A 23,194-nucleotide genomic window follows, 5' to 3' on the forward strand; every position below is an offset into this window, starting at 1 on the left:
AGGAAAACTTAGATGTTGACAAGGTCTTAAATAGTCCAGGGAATTATCAGCTAAAGCTGAGAGAAAATTGGCTTTGTTGAAGAGAAATTACAGGAGGCACATGTGGGTCATGTGGATCCAAATCTTAACTGAATTCTGGTCATATTACCCTCCAAACATTCCCCTATAGGAATTTTAATGCAGAGGGAAGATATTATCTTAGAATGGGTCTTTTTAGCACATAAACTGAGCAAAAAATTAAAAACTTATGTAGATAAGGTCTCTGAGTTAATTCTAAAAAGAAAATTCAGACTTTATCAATTAGTAGGAATGGACCCTGCAGAAATTGTAGCACTGTTCACTAATGGTGAAACTGACAAATCATGGGAAGAAAGTGGACCCTGGCAAAGAGCTTACAGTGATCCTTTGTGAGAGATGAGCAACAACTCTCCAAAAGCAAGAAAATTTGACCTATAAAGACTGTTAATTGGATTCTTCTTCACATTGTAAGGAACACACCAATAACTGAAGCACCTACATTCTATACTGGTGTAAATAAATCAGAAAAGGCAGGTTACAAATCAGAAAACTTAAGTGAAGTAGAGCAAAGCCCTTATGAGTCTGTACAAAGTCAGAATTATATGCTATTCTCATGGTACTAAGGGATTTTAAAGAACCTCTCTCATAGTTACTTATTCACAATATGCAGAAAGAGTTGTTTTGCATATTGAAATTACTGAATTTATACCAGATGATACAGAATTGACTTCATCATTTATTCAAGTACAATATCATACAATCCCATATGTGTCTACTAGGTCCTCTAGCACAAGGTAATGCAGAAATTGATCAATTACTGATTGGAAATGTGCTGAAGGCTTCAGAATTTCATAAAAAAGCATCACGTCAATAGCAAAGGTTAAAAAAAAAGGTGTTCCTCTTAATAGAATAAGGATACACAGAGTATCCAGGTATTATCATCATCCATGAAGCAGTGTGTGGCAGAGATAAGGGAGGGCTGCCCAGTAGCTAAGAGCATCCCTGATATCACAGGGGTTCAGTGACAGTCTGAAGTGACTTCTCCTCCCTGAAAGCAAAGGTTTCAAAGGGAGGTCAAAGGTTATGTTTGAGAAAATAAAGATCCACTGTTTTGGTCAGTTTTGCATTGTCCATTAGTAAGCCTGATCCCTAGTAAAAACACCTACCTGCAGAGGAGAGACTCCGATCAGATGGCAAGAGTAGATTGTCCCAGTGTCTCCTTCTGTGTCCACGTCCCTCCTACAGCCCCCATCTCCCTACTCAGATCTTCCAAGAGGAAGCCCCTCACCTTGCCATCTCCGCCTGCTCCCATTCATCTCCCTGCCTTTTACACTTGCCGTCCATCCCTTGCTGGGTCCTTTCTCCAAGACCACATACAGCCCAGTCTTTTTCTCTCCTAGTTAGAACTTGGTTGCTTGCTGGACACTATCCAGGCCATCACTGACTTGGAGAAACTTCCCAGGTGTCTCTTTGGAAGCCATAAAGAACTGAGCTGCTTGGTCCCCAGTAGGCAGTCAGACATGGCTATATGACTCAGGCCTGGCTAACCTGGACAGAGTCAACTTTACAGTCTGCAGCAGAAACATTGTTCTGCAGGGACCACAGGACTCTGTAGCATGGGGAGGTGTCCTGCAGCAGGGTCCAGCCTGTGCTGCTAGAATGGAGGCCGCTGTGCACTGTCATTTCCGTTCATCTTCCAAACGGGCTTCGACTCCCAAAGAGTCTTGTCAACTTCCAATCATTTCCCCTTATTGCCTCCAGCTGCCTTGGTTGCCTTTTCATTGAAACTGAAGCCCGCGTGATACCCCTCAATCCAAGCCTGACTGGTCCTCATCCCTCTGGCCTTGTTATCTTCTGAAACCAACACAGACACACAGTCTCCCCCTTGTCCATTCTCAGCTGAAGTCATTTCCTTCCCTATTTCCCTGGTGGCGCTACCAACTTCATTTCAGTCTAGAAACCAAAGCTCATCTTTCCAGACCTGGTTTCCCTCTAGTCCTTTGTCCTGTATCCTCGGGAGGTTCTTGTTGGACAGCACTGACTCGACTTCTATTGGACCAATGGGTGAGGTCCTACTACCCACCTACTTTCCTCCCAGTCTTTATTTTATCCTAATCTGTTTCAAAAACCTAACTGCGGCTTAGCTAGCTGCCTCTCATCTCTGCCAGAGTCCAGTGTTTGCATACTGCTCCCCTTCAGCTGGCTTCCAGGGACTGTTGGGCTCCCTTGGTCATCAGTCAGTATTCTCCAAGGCATAGTTTGTACTCAACACCACTATGTAGTCTGCGACCACTACCACTGACATGTGACTAAATGATTTTCTTGCAAGTCATCGATAGGCATTTAGCTAATGAGTTCTGTGAGTACCCATTTTGTTAGCGAAACCTGCAGCGCAGACTTCTGGAATGGTAAGCTCATATAGCCTTAGCTCTGAACTCAAGCCCAGCACAGATCTGCATGGTTTCCCACCCACTTTCCCAACTGTTCTGCTTTTTTTCATCATTTCTGAAGGCAACTTCAGCCAAATATAAGCGTCATTCTTGCTAGTCCTTAGAACAAAACCAGTCTCAGAGAGTCATGTTTATGGGGTCTGGACTTAACCACAGAGGGACATTAGGAGGAGACACTGATTAGAGACGTGGATATAAGAATGTCATTCAGAGGACTGGAGAGATGACTCAGCAGTTAAGAGCACTGGCTGCTCTTCCAGAGGTCCTGAGTTCAATTCCCAGCAACCACATGGTGGCTCACAACCACCTGAAATGAGATCTGGTACCTTTTTCTGGCCTGCAGACATACATGCAGGCAGAACACTGCATACATAATAAAATAAATCTTAAAAAAATGTCATTCAGAGGAGAGCCTCGGCTGGGCACCTAACTATGACAGAACACTGCGAAGAACGTGAATAGTAAAAGAAGCCAAACCAAACTCAGAGAAAGAACCGCAGCACCTTCACCTTGGTAGAAGGAAGAGAGAAGTTTAGTTAAGAGCCCTCTAACAGCATAGGCAGAGCCGGGGGTGGGGGTGGTGGGAGAACCCAGGCAGGAGAGGTTGGCGTCACAAGCATTTATGTGTGATGGCTCACTGTGTGGTTGCTGAGAAAAGGCTGGCAGTGGAAGACATCAGCGTGCAGACGATTTGGCCCATAACGCTGTGTATGACCCAAGAGTAGATTCCCTGTACGAGTGAAGGAGGAGGTCAGAATTTACAATGACCAGGAATTTCCAATTCTGGCAATATTAATGACCTTCCCATTCTTTTTTTTTTAAATATCTATTTATTTATTTATTTATTATGTATACAATGTTGTGTCTGTGTGTATGCCTGCTGGCCAGAAGAGGGCACCAGACCTCATTACAGATGGTTGTGAGCCACCATGTGGTTGCTGGGAATTGAACTCAGGACCTTTGGAAGAGCAGGCACTGCTCTTAACCTCTGAGCCATCTCTCCAGCCCCGACCTTCCCATTCTTAAGTCGTCTCACAGACAAATGCAGACAAGACACAAAGACTTCCAATTAAAAACGCTGCATAGGATATACGAAATTCATGTTTAAAAATGAACAGCAGAGGCGGAGTCACGATGGGGTGTAAGATGAAACCATGTGATCTACATGTAGGAAGCATCATTTTCTACAACGGCCACACCCAATTAAAACAGAGAAAGGAAACAGGTGACTGGGAATGAAGTGACAGACGGGTTTCCAAAGCCTCCCCCTTCCCCCAGCAACAGTAACAGCAACAAAAGCTGACAAGAGCTGGCAAGACAACATTTTAGAACTTTAAAAATTCATGAGGATGGCGAGTCTTAATTGCTGGGAGGGGAAGGCCAGTTATCTTAAAGAATGTAGCTCTGCTAAGTCTACCTTGCTCCATGGGAAGTTCACACATCCCAGAACATTTGGGCAGCACAAATCGGCCTTGATGGGGCAGGGGAGACACGAAGTATAAACTGGGGAAAATCCTTAAATCCTTAATTAGATTCCTGGGTTAGAGATCATGGCTTTGCAACACTTGGTCCAGCCACACTCAGGCCTGTTCCAATTCTCTAGGTCAGCAAAAATCTTACAGAAACCCCAGCCTTCATGTCTTCAGGGAGTGTTAAAACTCTACCCAGGGCCTTGCCTTGATTTCACTAACCCAGGGCTCTCCCACGCACATCAGGGAGCAGGGGCTTCCCCTCAAAAACTCAGAGGCAAATGCTTTGGTCACTGGAGCCTCCAGGCAGTAGACAACGGGACAAACATTAGCCTGACATAAAGCTTTGGAGAAAAGGCTTGGAGACGGGATGTTCTGGACAGAAAGAAATGAGACAAAGCCCATGGTATTGGTATTTGTGCCTTGTAACCAAAATGCCCAATAGAGACAACTTAAGGGAAGAAAGGTTTATTTCAGCTACTGGTTTCAGAGTGATCTCACTCTGTAGTGGGGAAGGCAAGCCAGTGGGGGCATGAGGCAGTGGATGTTCACATAAAGAGGATCCGAAAGCAGAGACCACAGATGGAACCAAGGTATAATTTCAAATCAACCTACTCTCTCCTGCCAAAATCTACCCTCAAAAACCATGATGGCCTTCAAGAAAGTACCATGAACTAGGGAACAAACATTGAAAACAAGCCTGTGGAGAATACCTCAGATCACAACGACACGCTCAAGGAGGCCCTGAGCCACGCTCAAGGAGGCCCTGAGCCGTCACTTCCCTGTGGTCTTCAGGCTCTTCTCAGCATGAGGTAAAGAGCAAGGCAGAGCTGCTAGAGGAGGGGCTGGGTGTGGAAGGCGTGTACAAGACACCACAGAGGCTAGGAGATTTTTTTTCCATGCAGTGTTTAAAATCTTTGTTCAATTACCTACTAGCCTTTGAGTTAATAGGGTAAACTTCCACAGCCACACGTGACAAGAAATATGTAGGTAACCAAATTTGCTGAGCAAAGCTATGAGACCAATGAACAGGAGCATCCACACATTCCAGGAGGAAAAGGAAAATCCCACTTCCTGACTTGCCACAGGGAGGTGGTGGCTGCGGCAGATCATGGAGGCATCACGGTTGGCATCTTGCTGTAGATGTGGATGGCAACACCAGGCTTTGTCAGAATGTCTGTGGGCAGGGGATGGCTCTCTAATACATTCCTCAGACCTGGTTCACTGCCTCTTTGAGGAAGTCAGCATCCCTCTCTCTGCCACAGGGTTTCATCTTTCCAACCCAGCTGTGGTTCCTATTCCAGCATGGCCCTCACACAAGCAAGATGACTCCACAGGGGTAGAAGAATGGTGAGCAAGAGGGTGGGAAGGGCTGAGGCAAGATATGATCAGAGACTCATCTAAAGCAAGATGGGGCTATGGGGGTTCAGTTTACGGCAGAGCAATCTGTAGCATGCCCAGGCCCTGGGGTCCCAGGGTGCCTGGGGACACAGAAGATGCCATACACTTGATGCCTGGAAGCTGAAATGCTACCAGACTATCCATACCTTCCTAAATTTGGCCTAGGCCAGAAGTGCCAGTCCCCTCTTTATGTTTTTTTTTTTATATTTATTTATTATGTATACAATATTCTGTGTGTATGCCTGAAGGCCAGAAGAGGGCGCCATACCTCTTTACAGATGGTTGTGAGCCACCATGTGGTTGCTGGGAATTGAACTCAGGACCTCTGGAAGAGCAGGCAATGCTCTTAACCACTGAGCCATCTCTCCAGCCCCCCTCTTTATGTTTTTATTTTATTAAATTTTTAAGTAGAAAGTAGAGAAAGATTTACTCAACATGGCCATATTGAGAAAAGGAGAAAATAAAGAGGCTTCAAGCACTATGTTGAACAGAAGAGAATGAGCATCCTTCTTGTTCCTGATTTTAGTAAGGGAGACAAAAGACCCACTCCAGACCATTTTGGAGATGTTGACCTATGGTTCAAATTCCAGTAGAGGGCAAGAGCTAGCTTCATCATTAAAAGATCAAAAGTTGTTGGTCCCGGGGTGGTCTCAGTGACCTGATCCTGGGACCTCCAGCTGGATGACATTGTCTCATCACCTCTGGGGACTGACTGGGGTGCTGTCTGGTCCCTAGCAATGAGGTTGGCATTCCCCTTCTGTACTCAACCAGCTTTGGGTGGATGCTCTGATACTCTTTTGGGTGGGGCTGTGGCTCTCCCGCCTACTCAGCTGGCAAGGGGCACAGAGACCTGGGATGTTGCACGACAAGGAGCAGCTTTAAGGGCAGTTGTTGTATGCCCAGGTCGCCCACTTAGGAAGGTCTCTTAGGAAAAGATGCAGCCTCTTGCACAGCTATGTCTTCAACAACCATAACGCCTACGGATTAAGTGAACAATTACATCACATCAGGCGGACTTCAAGGGAGCCTGGACTGAGGTCAGAGACCGGAGTGGCTCTGCATAGCTGTGTATTCCCCTCCAAATACAGCGTGTGGACGAAATGTCTAAGCAGGCCAGGTGTGTGGGTTCAAGTCTGGGACACCTCTCCCTTCACAGTTCTTAGAAGTAAGGGAGTGACCTGGTTAACAGGAGTCCTTGCCCTGTCACCAGGGTGGGTTTGGCTTCACACAGCCACCGCCACAGTGTCCACAGACACTTAGCCCTGAAGAGGAAGCCAGCACCCTGGGACTCATCTCTCATACTGCTCAGAGGAAGTCAAACTGATCGCAAAATACCACTTCCTGAAACTATTAGTGGTTCAGGGATTTTTTTTTCTTTCTCCACGCGAAACAAGATTGTTTCAGCGTCGTGTGAGTGGCTCTCAGTTACTCATCCCGAGTCACTGCTGACATCCAATACCAGTGAGGTCACTGCTGAGCATGGCTGGCCCCTGTCCCTGTCTCCTGGTCCTTCTTTAAGATGGGGAGGTGAAATAGCACCTGTCACCTGTGAGGATCATCGAGAGCAGCTGCACTCATCAATTCCCAGGCAACGGTTGCTCTACCGGGAGCGGCTCAAGACGAATCTTTACACTTGATCCCTAGCACGGCGTTCCTCAGAGGCTCTGGCGGGGAGGAGTGAGAGGAGCCTCTTTTGCTTCTCAAAAGCTTCTGAGTCTTTAAATTTTTATTCTGTTTATTAATATTATTATTAGTGTGTGGGGGTGGGGGTGTCGATACACAGCCTGTGGAGGTCAGAGGACAACTTTGTGCGGTTGGTTCTCGTTGTCCACCTTTATTTGGGCTTTGGGGACCTAATTCAGGTCATCAGGATTGTGTGGTGGCCTAGCACCCGAGTCTCTGTTAATGCAGCAATTCTGAGCAAATAAAGTCAGTTTGTCTGATGAACCAACTAGGTGACGAGCTGAGGGATGGGGATGGAGATCACATTTAACCATCAACGGTGAGCGGCTTGATCTGGTCAATCAGGGCCATCTATGTGCCGCCATAAAGTCCCTCGATGAGGGGCTTCAGGGAGCTTTCGAGTCGGTGAACCATGGAGGTTCTAGGTATATGACACATCCTGAGGCGTGTGGCGACTCCCCCCCCCCCCCCCTCCTCTTCCGTCAGGCTCTTCAGAGGTGCATCTCCTCTAGTAACTCAGTGTGTCCTTGAGTTTGTGAGTCACCTAGGGCGCTACTGCACCTGAGGAGAACAGTGGGAACCTGGGCTAAGGAGCTGAGAGGACAGAAGGGTGGTGGCCTAGGCACCTGTTGGTGACGGGCTCTGAAGAGGAGGCACTTTTGTGAGTGAGCCTACAGTCTGCAGTCTCGTAGGCTGTGAGCTCACTCTGGGTCGTTCATGCTAGGACTGAACTGAATTGCTGAGTTACCCTATCGATACTAGAGAATCTGAGAGAGCAAGACAGAGATCCAGAGACAGCAGCCATCCTTCAACGAAACCGGTTCTTGGCGATGGAGCCAGGGACCACAGCGGGGTTTGGAGTAAGCAAGCACTGTGTGTGGATCAGGAACGCAGGACTGTGGAGAGCTGGACGCAGAGGAGTCGTGCTGGCTCCTGCCACGGCAGCTCCATCCGCTTCAGAAGTTTAATTCTGGGTGTCAGTGTCCTCTGATATGCCAAAGGGCACCTGATAACTTCTGATCTAACCATTATGGGCACATACTAGCACGAGCCGTGGGTGAGGCTGGGTTCTGTTGTTCCTGTCTACAGTGCGAATGGGCTGAGATGGTCTCTGGGGCATCATTCAGGCTATCAGAGTCACTCATCAGCAAGTTGCAGGACTGTGCACGAGGTTGGCTCAGCCTGGGAGGAGGAAGAGTGCCTTGTCCCTACAAGAGGCACTGTCTAGACTAGGCACATGCAGGTGTGGGTCCTGCATGTGGATTACATGGAGGGTCAGCCTTAGGGAAAGGAGGGACACAGGGAAGGGAGCAGGGGCTGCAGCTGGACATTGGTTCATCTCTCTTCCTGGCAATGGAAAAGCCCACCATTCTGGAGGGTTCTGGGACAGCAGCTCTAAGTTATCCCTAGACTCACGACATCCCTGCCTTCTAACTCTGCACACGATGTGGCTAGGCGTGCATTGTGCCTGAGTGGTAGTGTCTGCTCTTAACACATAGCACAGTTGTTAGGAGTATTTGCTGAGCACGTGCCATACAGTAAGAGCTACAGCCCTTCATTACACACGAAACACACTGCTTTTATACTTCGTGTCGTAGAGAAAAGTGGGGCCCAAGGAAGGTGCCCGATGCATGAGAAGTCATTGGCTAGGAGGTGGCTAAGCTGGCATCTCAAACGCAGCCAGCCATTTTAAGCAATACTAGGTGACCCCTGTCTGTCTCCACCAGGAGGACAAGGCCTCTGGCTCCATAATGCTGACCTAACTCTATGCGGAGACATTCTTCCATAGGAAATTCTTACATGAGATACATCCTCAACACCGGTGGCTGGTCTTACTGGGGCTGTAGAGCCCTGCCCTTCGTTCCTCAACACAGGACGGCCATGACAAGCCCATCTGGCCACAGGGCTATAACTGGTCAACCGAGGCTGCTGAATGCCTGCGTTTCCATCCAGCTCCTCCCTGTGCAGAGTGCCCGGTCTCCTACCATGTCCACCTCAGTCCACTTTCAAAACCTAGCCTTGCAAAAGCCTGCAGGCTTAGTGGGCACCAGGGTGCTGCTGAGGAGTGGGCACAGTGACCAGTACCATGTCCAGGACTTGAACTGGTTCTTCAGCCCAGCATAATCACTGGTGTTCCTACTCGAAGAGCGAAACGTGTGGTCAGGGTCCTCAGGAGATGGTGAGAGCTGTTTTTTGTCTCCTGGGCCCTCCCTGAGTCTAGAGTGCTCGACACTCCTCTATGCTGCCTGAATTCTTGCCCTGAGCCCACTACACCTGGCAGATGACATGCCAGGCTCCAGATAGGGTTTCCTGTGTCCAAGGCTCCACCATTCCTCTCTGCTTTTTTTTTTTTTAATCTGCAAAAGGACTTGGTGGGAGGAGGGGCTTACAACCAAGTGGACCTGGGTTTTATTCCCAGAATCCACGTAAACGGCTGCGCATGGTAATGCATGCTTGGAAGTGGAGACAGGCATATCTTTGGGGCTTTCTGGCCGTCCAAATTAGCCTACTTGGAATATGAGAGACTTTGCCTCAAAAAAAAGTGGGTGGCTTCTAAAGGACACCAGAGGTTGTTCTGTGCATGGAGCAACACACACACTCGCACATACATGCACACACAAGTACACGCACATGTACACACACACGCACATGCACACCCCACATTAGGGTTCTCAGAGATCATCTCAGCATCTTATTCTCAGAAAGAAACTCCTACGAATTCAGGACTTACTCTGAGCCCTCTGTAAGCTTTGCTTTTTATTAGGTATTCTATTCCCGCCCCAGACCTCTAAGGGATGGTCTGGTGTGGAATCCTTGTTCACACCGAAATGGACAGCGTAAGATGATGGAGCAGGCATCAGGGAGCCGGCAGAAGTGGGGCAGATGCAGAGGGCAGAGGGCAGAAGGCCAAGGCCTGCTGTGGTTTGCATTCTCCACCCACCTCAGGGATGTTTCCCTAGCTGGGCAGGAACAGAGGTTGCCACAGGAAGCTGGCTCTCTGAGAAAGCTGCTGACTCAGCCCTCCGTTGGCTCCCCAGAGGGCAGTGTGCCTGGCACAGTATCTGTCTAGACATTGGCTGAGAGCTCTGTCCACACTGTTTCTTGGGCACAGGTTCTTCATGGCTCTTCAGAAGTGAGGCGAACAAGAGTGTTGGCCCGAGTCCCCTTCAAATGCACAGGATGGAACTACGAGCCCCAGTGTCCCAGAAAGTGCCTGCTGGGGACTGGGCCTTTACAGAGGTGGTTAAATGACTGCTTGTCAGAGGAGCACGTAAGAACACAGTCATAAGCCAGGTGGCAGTGGGGGCGCACGCCTTTGATCTCAGCACTGGGAGGCAGAGGCAGGTGAATCTCTGTGAGTTCAAGGCCAGCTTGGTCTACAGACAGAGTTCCAGGACAGTCAGGGACTGTTATATAGAGAAACCCTGCCTCAAAAAAAAAAAAAAAAAAAAAAAACCATAGACAGATGAACGAGCACACGAGACACAGGGAGAGGATGGAACCTGAAGCCGAGGAGAGGGGCTGAAGGGGAAAGAGGCCTGCCAATACCTTTACCGTGAACTTCTAGCTTCCAGAATTGTGAGGAAGTAAGTTCCTTTCCAGGCACACTCTTACACCTCTCTCCCAGCTTCCTTTTGGGAACAAGGGACTTCCAGGCCAGACTTTACCCTGCTCCTGGACACCTCTCTGCTCACCACTTCCTCTCACTCTTGCACCAGGCCAGGGGTCCCCTGAACCTTCCTTCAACGTGTCCTGGGGTATCCAGTTCACACACTGGGTGAGGAGAATGGTTTCTGCAAAGCTTAAATATTCATGTCCGTGCCTTGGTGATTTCTGGCTTCAGCTGCCATTATGAGTGCCCTGTTGGGTGAGCTGACTGCTGGCTTCCAGTTCCTGGCTCCCCCATTCCCCAATGGCGGACTTCCCTCCTTCTGGTCACTTTCCACCCACACTCCCGGCTCATCTCCCCAGTTACCAACTCCACCCTGACCCTTGCTTAAGATGTGTTTGGGGGCACCCACATTTATACATGGTTTCACTGCTTCCTGACTGGGGTTCTGGTTCCTCCACCTTAGAGCCAAGTTCATCTGCTAAAGGGAGCTGGACACAGGAAAAGGTGATCTCGGTGCTATTATTACCATTTTTAGTTTGCTTGTACCATAAAAGGTAGAAAGGAAGGGAAAGGAGAAAAAAAATCTACCTTCTGACTCATTTCTAACCAGGTATCTGGAACTAAAGGGTTACTGACACTGCCCCATCCCTTTCCCTGTCCTGTTCCCACACGGCCCCAGAACACATTAGTGGTCTTCTACAGAGAGTTATCAGAGGCTGGGGGAGGCAGCTAACTTAGCAAACTGGTGCACCTAACGTTGATTCCCAGAACCTGTGTTTGTTTGTTGTTTTTAAAGCTGGGTACGGTAGCATGAGTTTGGTAGTGTCCGCAGGAGCTGACTAGACAGCCACTGGGTACCAGTCCCAGTGAGAGACCCTGTTTCAAAAAACAAGCTCAATTGTCCCCAAGGCATGCCAAGTGCTATTGACGCTCCCTCTTCCTCTCTCGTAGCCAGTTCACCTAAAGAGCATGAAGAAGCAGCCAGGCCTGTTACCTGGCACTGCTCTGCTTCTGTGGGCCTTCACGAGGTGTCTCTAACCTAGGGGCGCCGTGTGTGTGAGTGTGAGTGTGTGCGTGGCCATGTCTGTGTGTTGCTCACCATCATTATGGAGGGTGCTGGCTTCTGTAGGATGACCTTGCATCACTCAAATGACCGGTTCCATCATCCATCCAGAAGCCCCAGACGCCTCCCTCCCTCCAGGTCCAGCACTGCTAAGCGTTGTGCAATGTTTTTATTCCCAGTATTTTAAATCTTACTCAGGGCCTCTGCAAGGTCATCTGACCTGCATTGCCTTTCTTATGCTATTCATTCATTCATTCATTCAGTCACACATTTACTCAACAGTAATTAAATACACACTATATGTCAGGTATAACTTCAGTGATCAATCACTGTGCAAACAGCTCTAACCGGCTCTTCCTCCTCACTTCCTCATTCAAAGTAATGCTCGCATGAGCTCCTAAGGGTTAGCAACAAAGCCAGAGCATGGGGCCGCTATCCTAAGGGGAGAACAGACTCCAGGAAACCCAAAACACAAAAGTAGAGGCAAGACTCTCAGCTACAGTCGAGAGATGCAACTATTAAGCTAAACAAAACTGACAAACCTAACTACTTTTGAATGGAGAACTAGAGTGAGCTTAACGTCTACTTGAGAATCCTCTCACAGAGCTCCTGGCAGAGGGCGGGGCCAACTACCAGCTGATGGTTAAATGGCACTGGAACAGGGCGACACTTAGAAGCTGCATTGAAAAATAAAAGCAAGAATAAAATGCAAACATAACAGAGGCATTAGAGGCAGCATATGTGAGGGACAGGATTTACGGATTCAGCGCAGGCAAAGGATTCAACCTCTTATCTAAAGTGTCCACTTTTAGCAGGTGTGGCAGCTCACTGCTGTCTGTAATACCAGCATTCCAGATGCTGAGGCAGGAGGATCACAAGTTGGAGGTCAGCCTGTGAGAGCTTGTCTTAAAGCAAAGCAAAAAAACAACAACAACAAAACCTAACAGAAATAATGGCAATGGGTTTTTGATCCTACTGTACCTATTGGTTTCGTGGGAGCCTAGGCAGTTTCGTGGATGTTCACCTTACTAGACCTGGATGGAGGTGGGTGGTCCTTGGACTTCCCACAGGGCAGGGAACCCTGATTGCTCTTTGGGCTGACGAGGGAGGGGGACTTGATTAGGGGAGGGGGAGGGAAAGGNGGGGAAGAGACAGAAATCTTAAATAAATAAATAAATAAATAAATAAAATAAACATTACAGTTAAACATGAAAAGGCCCCATTTGTGCAGTGTTTGAACATTGGTTCTGCTGGGGGCACTGCTCTGTCAGGCTGAGGAGCCTTTCGGACAGCAACTGTTTCTGGCAGATGTTGGACCATTGGGAGCAAGGTTGAGTGCCCCAAACTAGCTCGGCTTCTAGCCTGAGTGCTCTACTTCCTGATTGTTTGAGACAAGACGAGTTAAGTTCCCACTTCATGGAACAGAGTCCTGGCCTCCCACCGGCCTTCCGTGGTGAGATGCCAAAGCAGACAGACTCAGCTCCCTTAAGTTGCTTCTCATCAGGGGTTTGCGAAAAGTCATATTGTAAGTAGGTAAAATATCGGTTCTTAACGACTGCAAAGAGCTGTCTAAAACACAAGGGAGAGAGAGGATGATACACCCTCAGGAATTCTGAGCTCTGCAGGGTTTGACAGATAACTACTTAAAGAAGAATTCCTCCCACTGCACTCAAGAAGCTAAAATAAAAATGTAAAGAAGCGCAGGAAATGGGAAGGTGATGGGGGCCGCAGAATTTCAGCAAGACAGAAACAGAGGGTAGAAATCCCTGAGCTGGTGGACCAAGGACTGAAGACTAAATCCCCTCCCCCTCCTGTCTGGGCAAGCGCGACATCCTATGCAGGGGATAGAAGAAAGAGTAAGTGTACTTGGGGGTAGAGATATGGACATAATCCATCATGGCTGGCGCCGGTGGAGCAGGCCTGCACCTCCAGGTACTCAGTGAGGCAGGGGGCTCAGAGGGTACAGAAGAGACGAAGGAAAAGGGACAGAGGGCAGAGATATGGAAAACAGTGGCAATCATTTCTGCCAAATTGCTTGTAATGCACGCCCCAGGCAGATGGAGACAGGAGAGGCAGGAGCAGAAACAGTATTTGGAGAACAAAACAAGAAGACTGGAACTTTCCAGTGGATGGAAAGCACTCTTTTTTACATATAATAAACGCAAGGAGGATAAAGAGAAAGAGAAGTGCATTCTAGCACAGAGGTGGATGTGGACAGATGGACAGTTTAGTGCCAGGGGTGGTGTTACGGGGAAATGAGATGACAAAATTTGCAATCAAATTTTTGAAAGACAGAAGAAAAAAATTAAGGCTTGAAAGTAACGGAAACGAGTGGCCTGGTGACGCAGAGGAGCGCCGAGTGGCCTGGTGACGTGGAGGATCGCCAAGTGGCCTGGTGACATGGAGTGGCCTGGTGATGCGGAGGAGCACCAAGTGGCCTGGTGATGCGGAAGAGCACCAAGTGGCCTGGTGATGCGGAGGAGCGCCAAGTGGCCTGGTGATGCGGAGGGGCGCCAAGTGGCCTGGTGATGCGGAAGAGCACCAAGTGGCCTGGTGATGCGGAGGGGCGCCAAGTGGCCTGGTGATGTGGAGGAGCACCAAGTGGCTTGGTGACGCGGAGGAATGCCCATGTAATTGGCAGCTGACAGCACCTCTCAACAATGCCAACTAGAAGTAGAGAAACTGAAAACTTATTCAGTGCCAACCTATGTGAAAGTTGACTGTCGGAAACAAGAAAGGCAAAATGGCATTATCCCCCAAAGGTACAGAGATGGAGAGGTCCTGGCCAGTGGATCTGTGTGAGAGGAAACACTGAAGTGTCCACTCACAGGACGGCAACCCCGCAAGAACTGAGGAAGACCAGGGATGACAGAAACAAGGATTCATGGGAATAGTCTTCAAATTCATGGTTTGGTTTTGTATCATTTTCTTCTTACTCTATTTTAACTGATACACCAAAGTTCTACATGTTACACGAGAAAGATACTCATCCCTTTCCACAGTCAGATTAAGATGCAATCTACTCACACCACTATTGTGTGACTTGAGGGATAAAACTCCCATGGGAATCCAGGGGAGAGCAGACGCAAATCTACCTACATTCTTCGCTTACTGCAGTGAGATCTAGTCACATGTTCTCTGTAACAGAGTCATAGGGGTACAAAGTCACAAACGGGAAGGAAAAAGACAGGAGATGTGTCCCATCAAAGCTGGTGAGAGAGCTGGAGCTGGTCACGCCACTCCACAAGCAGGTGCCACACTGAGGGGAAGAGACATTATGTCAGGGTTGTTCACAGGGACTAACCCCTGAGCTCACCAGCAAGCTGCTGTGGTTTGTTCTGGAGACTCTGGACCCGTGCTTCTCAACCCTCCTAACACTGTGACCCTTTAGTACCGTTCCTCACACTGTGGTGACCCATAAAAGTATGTTTATTGCTCCTTCATAACTGTGATTTTTCTACTATTATGAATCACAATGCAAATATCTGAAAGGTGGGATATCTGATATGTGACCCCTATGAAAGGGTTATTTGACCCCAAAGGGATCACGACCTACAGGTTGAGAACCACTGCTCTAGAGGCTTAAAGAGCAAAAGTCTCCGTTCCCAGCCTGCGTGGCTACTGGGTCTTTGGGAAGAGGTTGGGTCACTGGAGGCATGTTTTCGAAGGAGACAGTGGGTGTCCTCTTTCTGTCCTATGTTTCTGGAGTGGTACTGTGCTGCCAGGGACTCAAAGAAAAGGACAAGTGACTATGATCTTCTTTTTTAGTAAATTGATTTTAAAACGTTATTATTGTTGTGTGTGAATGTGAGTGTGGACGACCACAGGGCTCACGTGGACGGGCCACAGGGCTCACGTGGACGGGCCACAGGGCTCACGTGGATAGGCCACAGGGCTCGTGCTGAAGTGTCACAGGGTTCGTGTGGAATTGCCAGAGGGCTTGGGCGGAAGTACCATAGAGTTTATGTGGATGTACCACAGGCTCGGGTGGATGCCAGAGGCCAGCTTCAGGAGTCAGTTTCCTCCTTTACTGTGAATTTTAGAGAATGAATTCAGCAAGTGGTTTTACCCACTGAGCCACTGTGCCAGCCTACAAAGTGACTTTGTGTCTGTGTGTGTGTGTGTGTGTGTGCGTGCAAGCATGAGCAAGTGCATGCACATGCATGTGCATTGTATGTGTCAATGTGGGTGCCTGTGTGTCACAATGTAAGCGTGGAGATCAGAGACAATCTGGGATGTTAGCTGTCTCCCACTCCACCCGCCCCGCTTTGTTTCAGACAGGGTCTCTGTTTATTTATTTTTTTCTCACTGAGTACACCAGGCAAGCTGGATGAAGAGCTGAGGATCGTCCTGTCTCCACCTTCCATCTTCCTATAGTGGCACTGGGATTTCAGAAGCATGTGCTATGTGTCCAGCTTTTACATACCATCTGGGGATTTGAACTTGGGTACTCATGCTTGCAAGAAAATAGCCTTTACCTATCACACCATCTCCAAAACCCTAGCAAGTTGATTTAATCAGGTATTTTGTTACAGGGGTAGGAGGCTAACACAGAGGGGCAATATAGATCACCGTATATGTGTCTAAGAACCAAACACTGGCACTTCTGGAAAAAGGCAAGAAATAATAAGACTTGAGAGTTAAATACTAGGATTTTCATGCCCCAGTCCCAATCACTGAAGGATATTTAGACAAGCCACCAGGAGCTTCATAAAAGGCGCGGCAGATCACCTATGTGACTTGATGGCACACAAAGCACACCTCACACAGATGTGGAGGGATTTTGGTCACAGGGACGTTTGGAATGTTCTTCAGGGTGGGTTATACGCTGGGCCATAAAGAAAGTCTGATGAACTTGAAAATGGAAATCATACAAAAACATGATCAGACTATACTGGACTTAAATTAGAAAAAAAAAACCAACAGGAAGAGAAATTGGAACTTGTCAAATACTTGAAAGTGAGCACAATTTTAACTCCAAGTGTCACCCTTGAGATTCAGTAACACACACTTCTGCCTTGAGAAACTGGTAAAATCAAGCCAGGTCCAAAGGGAATGAGGAGGAAGTCATAGAGACGAGCGTATTCAGAAACTCAACAACACAGAAAAAGCAAAACAGGAGAGAAAAATCAATGAAGTAAAAAACAAAACAAAACAAAACAAACAAACAAACAAAAAATCCAAAAAGAGCCGGGGGGGTGGTGGCGCACGCCTTTAATCCCAGCACTCGGGAGGCAGAGGCAGGCGGATCTCCGTGAGTTCGAGACCAGCCTGGTCTACAAGAGCTAGTGCCAGGACAGGAACCAAAGCCACAGAGAAACCCTGTCTCGAAAAAAAAAATCCAAAAAGAAAAGAAAACAAAAAACAGCTCTTTCAAAGGACTAGAAAAAACTCAGCAAACCTTTAACCAGACTGAGCAATAATAATAAAAAGAACCAGGACCGAAAAAGGAGACATTGCATCCACACCAGAGGACGTACAGGGGCTGGTAAAGGAACGCCGGGAGCAAACTACGTGGAAAATGCTGTGGGGCACCTAGAAAGCAGACAGAACCCCAGGGTGATGATAACCCGATGTCCTTGACAGCGATGCTTCCCAAAGTCTTTCCTAGAGGACTGTGCTGGTTAGCTCAGCTGTAAACTCGACACAGCCTAGAACTGCGTCTCAGCCTTCCTAATGCTGTGGCCCTTTAACACAGTTCCTCATGTTGTGGTGACCCCCAACTGTAAAATTATCTTGCTGCTACTTCATAACTATAATTTCACTACTGTTAATGTTAATATCTGAGAGGCAGGATGCCTGATATGTGACTCCTAAAGGGGTCGCGACCCACAGGTTGAGAATCACTGGACTAGCATCCCACAGAAAGCAGGAACCTCAACTGAAGATTTACCTAGATTAGATTGCCCTTGCAGGGCCAAGCCATCTGTGGGAAGTTGGCCCTGGGCTCTGTAAGAAAACTCGCTCTACAGGAGGCAGAGGATAAGGCAGTAAATGGCCTTCCTCCATGACTTTTGCTTCAGCTCCTGGTCTAACTTCCCGCAGGGATGAACTATGACTCAAAGTGTGAGCCAAATAAATCCTTTCCTTCCCAAGGAAATTGATTTTTGTCATGGCATTTATCACAGCCACAGAAGGCAAACTTGGACAAACGTTTTATGTCAACTCAACATAAGCTAGAGTCATCTGAAAGGAAGACATCTCAATTGAGAAGAAGCCTCCACGAGATCTCGCTGTAGGGCATTGTCTGAGTTAGTGATCAGGTGTCAGAGGTCCCACTGTGGGTGGTGTCCTCCCTGGGCTGGTGGCCCTGGGTGCAATAAGAAAGCAGGCTGAACAAGCCACAATGAGCAAGTCAGGAAGCACATTCCCCATGGCTTCTGCCTCAGTTCCTGCCTCCAGGAGTTCCTGTCCTGACTTCCTTTGATGACGAACACTGATATGGAACTGTAAGTTTTAAGCCCTTTCCCACCTTGCTTTGGGTCATGGTGTTTCATCACAGCAATAGTAACCCTCATTAGGGCAGACAAAGGAAGGGGATTGCTTCCCAAGCCACTTTTTGAAGCCGCTGTGCTTATGTAGAAGACAAAGTATTTTTACAGATGCAGACTGCTGCCCACCATTCCCCGGGAACACACACAACAGTGTTAGCAGCAATGCCAGCAAAGTCAATTCCAGTAAGATGTAAAACATAAACCAGCTGTAAGTAGGGTTCATTCCAGGAACTCCACCTAAGTTTGACACCTGAAAGATGCAGGACCCATTTGTCTGCTCGTCTGCTAACATCAACAGAATCCAGGAATAAACTATGCGACCCTTCCGCAAGGCACGAAAGCATCTGGCAGAGTCAAGTAGCTCTGGCTTCCTACTACAAGGGAAGTTCCAGCAGGTCTGGCAGAATGATGCCCTAAGAGGTGGATGTGAGGTCCAGCAGAGGGATTTAATCCTCAAGAACGGCACATTTGTCCCAAATCTCTGCAAACCTCTGTCAGGGGGAAACTTATGTTCCTTAGTCATATTCTCCAGGTGTGATGACTAATCTTGGCTGCCAGTTCGACCACATCTGGAATCAACTAAACCCAAGCAGCTGGGCATGTCTGTGTCTGTGAGAGAGTTCTCTTAACTGGATCATTTAAGGTCAGAAGACCCACCCTAAACCTGGGCCACACCTTCTGGTGGCTGTCCACATGAAAGGGCAACCAAGAAGGAAGCTCTTGCTTTTTGCCGTCTAACCCTCACTGGCAAGTTCACCCATCCTCCTGCTGAGGTAGACATGCGAGTATTCTGATACCTTGCTGGGTTTAGAACCCACTTCTTTGGGATGTCGACATAAACCAACTGAGATATCCAGACTCATAGACTGCACGACTACCAGAGTCTTGGCCTTTCTTTGGGAGACAGGTGTTAAACTACTGGACCACAGCCTACAAGTCAGCAGTATACCCCATATATATTCTTCCTATAAAAAACCGTGGCTACTTTCAGTTTGCTGTTCTGAAGGAGCAGGGACTCAGCACAGAACTCACTTTGAATGGAGCTGAAGGAGAGCCCTCTCCCATGTAAAAGAAATAGCTTTAGTCTTCATTCTTACTTTTTAAACCGTTGGACTTCCAGTTCGTTTGAATGAGAGTAATGATGTTTTTTACGTGGACTCAGAAGGTGGGGGCATTTAGCTCTCACCACTGTGACGTGTGGTGTGTGCCCTCCCCTTGGATGTCACAGCCATTGAGCTCCCTGTGGGCCTCATGGATTTGCTCTTGTTAGTTCAAGGAGCCCAGGTGACCATGCAGCCAGCTCACCAGTGAATCTAGTGACACCCACTTAAAAATTTGGTTTCTTCTTTTTATTTTTTTTAATTTTTTAAAACATTATTTATTTATTATGTATACAATATTCTGTCTGTGTGTATGTCTGCAGGCCAGAAGAGGGCACCAGACCTAATTACAGGTGGTTGTGAGCCACCATGTGGTTGCCGGGAATTGAACTCAGGACCTTTGGAAGAGCAGGCATTGCTCTTAACCACTGAGCCATCTCTCCAGCCCCCTGGTTTCTTCTTTTTAAAGACAGTTTATGAAGTAGATCTTAAAAGTCCTATTACTTCATCCTAAATTAAATTTAGATGTGTTTAGTTCTACTAATCAGAAAATGAATTAATGGGAAAAGGTTATTATAGAAAAAAAATTACCCCTTTCCTTTTTCCTTAATGTATATAGCTTAACTCTTTCTTTGTCACATTTAAACTATGCTTTGGATATCAGTCTGTTTTAGACTCCTGCTAGTGTTTTTTTTTTTATTTTATTTTATTTATTTATTATGTATACAGTGTTCTATCTGTGTGTAAGCCTGCAGGCCAGAAGAGGGCACCAGACCTCATTACGGATGGTTGTGAGCCACCATGTGGTTGCCGGGAATTGAACTCAGGACCTTTGGAAGAGCAGGCAATGCTCTTAACCACTGAGCCATCTCTCCAGCCCCCCTGCTAGTGTTAAAGATGGAAATAAAACAATTTGAAACAACAACAACAACCCCCCCCCCAAAAAAAATCCTGACTAAGGGAGTTGGAGAGATCGTTCAGCGGTCAAGAGCACTGTCTGCTTTTCCAAGTTTCTTGAGTGTAATTCCCAGCAACCACATGGTGGCTCACAACCATGGATGATGAGATCTGGTGCCCTCTTCTGGCCTACAGGCAGAACACTGTATACATAATAAAGAAATAAATCTTAAAAACAAAAAGAAAAAAATCCCCTGACTAAACCAGGAGAGAGAGAGAGAGAGAGAGAGAGAGAGAGAGAGAGAGAGAGAGAGAGAACCAGATAACCTGATCAAGGCTGGAGAGAGAAAAGTTGTCCCCACTGTTCCCATAACACCGTCCTTGTCTGAAGCCTTCTGTGCAATGACATTAACATTTTCTTCAAAGTTGTCAAAGAGCCTGAGATGATCGTTACGTAAAAGCAGCGTGGTCAAGAGGAAGACAGCACAGACACCTGCTCCATCACACACAAGCCTGGATAAGAGCATGCTGAGTGCAAAGGGCGGGTACAGAGGGACACACACACACTTATCAGCCCTGTGCAGCAGCTAAGTCACCACACACAGTCATACTGGCTGAGCGCGGGGACTGCTCGCCCGTGCAGGACACCATGGACGATGACACTGTGACCACACAGCGTGCTGCATGCATGGACTGCCATTGAATTTTACACTCCAAAACGGCTCACTCTCCGCCACGTGAGTTTCACTTTCATATAAAAAATCAATGTAATCTTATTCATTAAATTCTCATGTAACATCTCCATTACCCTTTCGCAATAGGTTGGCACATGCCCTCTGGAGGTGGGGGGCACAAGCCATCATATCAGACAAATCTGGCAGCTGACCCTCCCACAGAAGCCAGGGGTTTTCATTTGGAACCGAATGACACTGTGACCCCAGTTGGAGGAGAGTATCAGCTGCTGTGACCTCAACGCCCCAGCCCGACTTCTCCCCTGATCTCTGTGCATTGGTTCCGGTGGAACTTCCACCTAGACTCTAGCCCAGACTCAGAGCCCAGTCCGGATTCCAGTCCACCCAGACCTGCCTCTGTGAAAGAGAAAATTTTCTCCTCATCCCACACACGCCAGCTCAGGGCACAGTAGCGGCGCAGCTGGGGTCCAGGCCCTGTGGCTTTGCTTACTTTCTCCCCATGCTCACAGAGACATCAAATGTCCTGAAGCCTGGGGTCCACCTGAGATGGTTAAGCAGACGTCTCCAGAGGAGGCTGGGGAGTTTGAAGAGCTCCCTCAGTTTCTAACGCAGGGCGAGAGGCCCTGAGGGTGCCGCAGACAGCATCTGTTTCTAGAATCCAGCTCTCAGGTCCTTACAACCAGAGAACATCACCCAGTTACAAACACAACCATCTCCTTCCTGTCTGGGCCCCAGACAGTGCCCACAGATTTGAGTGGGGCAGCTCCTGAAGGGCCTAGCATCTGAGGGGTACATCTAGCCAGCACCTGCAAGGCTTAACACCTATGTGACCCAGCACCTGCTAGGCTCGGCACCAGCAAGACACAGCACCTGCAAGGCTCAACACTTGTATGACCTTGCACCATCTGGACCTACATCGGTGTGACCCAGCACCTACAAGGCTTGGCTCTTGAAGGGACCAGCACCTTCAGGGCACATCCGACCAGCATCTGCCTGTGACTCAAACAGACAATAGTCCCACTGTGGCTAACGGCTTCCTCCCCAGCCCTTTCCAGGCTCAACCACCCTCCACATCTTTTAGCTCAGTGCCAGGCTGGGTTGTTTCTTGGTGCAGACAGGAGAGCCTTGGGTCACACAGCTCTCCCTGTGGGGGTTTACCTAGTGTCTGAGCAGGCTATGGTCATGGTGGTCCTCATGGACATTAAATGTCACTAGAGTCCTCAGCCACTGGAGCCCAGGGCCCCTGACACTTGCTTTCATGTTGGAAACCGTTTTTCAGGCAGACACAGAGCAGATGCTGGGGTACACGGCTGAGTGCTGGGCCACGAGTCAGTTCTGAAAGCTGAAGGAAGATTGAGCCCTGACTGCACGGTGCCCACAGGACCAAGAACCCTCTCTCAGTGGCACCGAGCAACCCCACCCTCATGCAAGGAGTCAAACACACAGTCATTCTCCACACAGAATCGAATCCTTACTGAAGTATTTGGCAGCGAAGGTTCTTCTTTTGCTGGAAGCCGTCGGCAGCATCGCTAGGCTGGCAGTCTGCAGCTTTTTCCCGTGCCTTCTTTCGAAGGCAGCAGCCGCGTGTCCTCAGGCAGACAAGCTAATTCCTGGTTTCAGTAGCAGGCGATCAGCATCTATAGTAAAGAAATATATTTAGAAAGCCCTTTAAGGCATTTGCCTGGATTTCCAGCGTGAAGCCCTGCTAGGAGGGATGAGTTTCTCCGTGGAGCGTGTACCTTGGGGATCTGAGAGCAAACTTGGGGAAGTCCGAGTATCAGTTCCTCAAATCTGTAAAATGGGACCAGCCGTGACAACTGCCTCGCAGAGGGAGGGAAGAGATGCCAGATGTGTCAGCGGAAGCGAGGACTTTGCGAGCCAGAGGGCTCCAGCAGCTGGATTCGATTTTTCCAAGGAGCCATTTGCACAAGGGAACATGTGCAGATTTCTCTGAACATGTGGGTGGTTTCTGGTCTGCACCATGGCTTCTGGGGCTTATGATCCAGTTGCAGGGGTAGAACCCAGGAAAGCTATGCCACCCAGAAAGTGGCATTCTCGGGGTGCCACTTCTCCATTGTATTTTTAGAAATTTTGTCATTTTTGTATCATTTAAAGCTGTGGAAAACTGATAAAAAAAAAAAACAAACACACAAATGAACTTGGTTATAGCGAGCCAAGTGGTGTTTGTGCAGCCATCTTCACACAGCAGCCCAAGCGACCTAAGGCAAAGCTGGGCTCTAGGTGGCAGGCACAATGTCACCTGTCTCAGTACCTCTGACGTACCTGCAGATGGAGCCCGGAAGGACAAGTCTAG

At 48.2% G+C, this 23,194-nt stretch overlaps 1 protein-coding gene across 3 annotated transcripts in view; it reads right to left on the reverse strand.

Moving 5' to 3' along the window:
• Positions 1–22,576, reverse strand: part of Arhgap22 (Rho GTPase activating protein 22) — a 155,032-nt gene extending 132,456 nt beyond the window's left edge. Inside the window, exon 1 of one of the 3 annotated variants that reach the window (XR_007591395.1) lies at positions 22,356–22,576. Coding sequence is in view for 2 of the 3 variants with exons in the window: in XM_050140736.1 (XP_049996693.1) it covers positions 22,356–22,407 (52 nt within the window). In the remaining variant the exon portion in view is untranslated. The remainder of the gene's footprint in view (positions 1–22,355) is intronic. The other 2 variants (XM_050140736.1, XM_050140738.1) reach the window with 2 other exon arrangements.
• Positions 22,577–23,194: the final 618 nt, after the last annotated feature.

This window comes from Alexandromys fortis, unplaced genomic scaffold (genome assembly GCF_014885135.2).
Source record: "Alexandromys fortis isolate MF-2015 unplaced genomic scaffold, M_Fortis_MF-2015_v1.1 scaffold_46, whole genome shotgun sequence".
Classification (NCBI taxonomy): domain Eukaryota; kingdom Metazoa; phylum Chordata; class Mammalia; order Rodentia; family Cricetidae; genus Alexandromys; species Alexandromys fortis.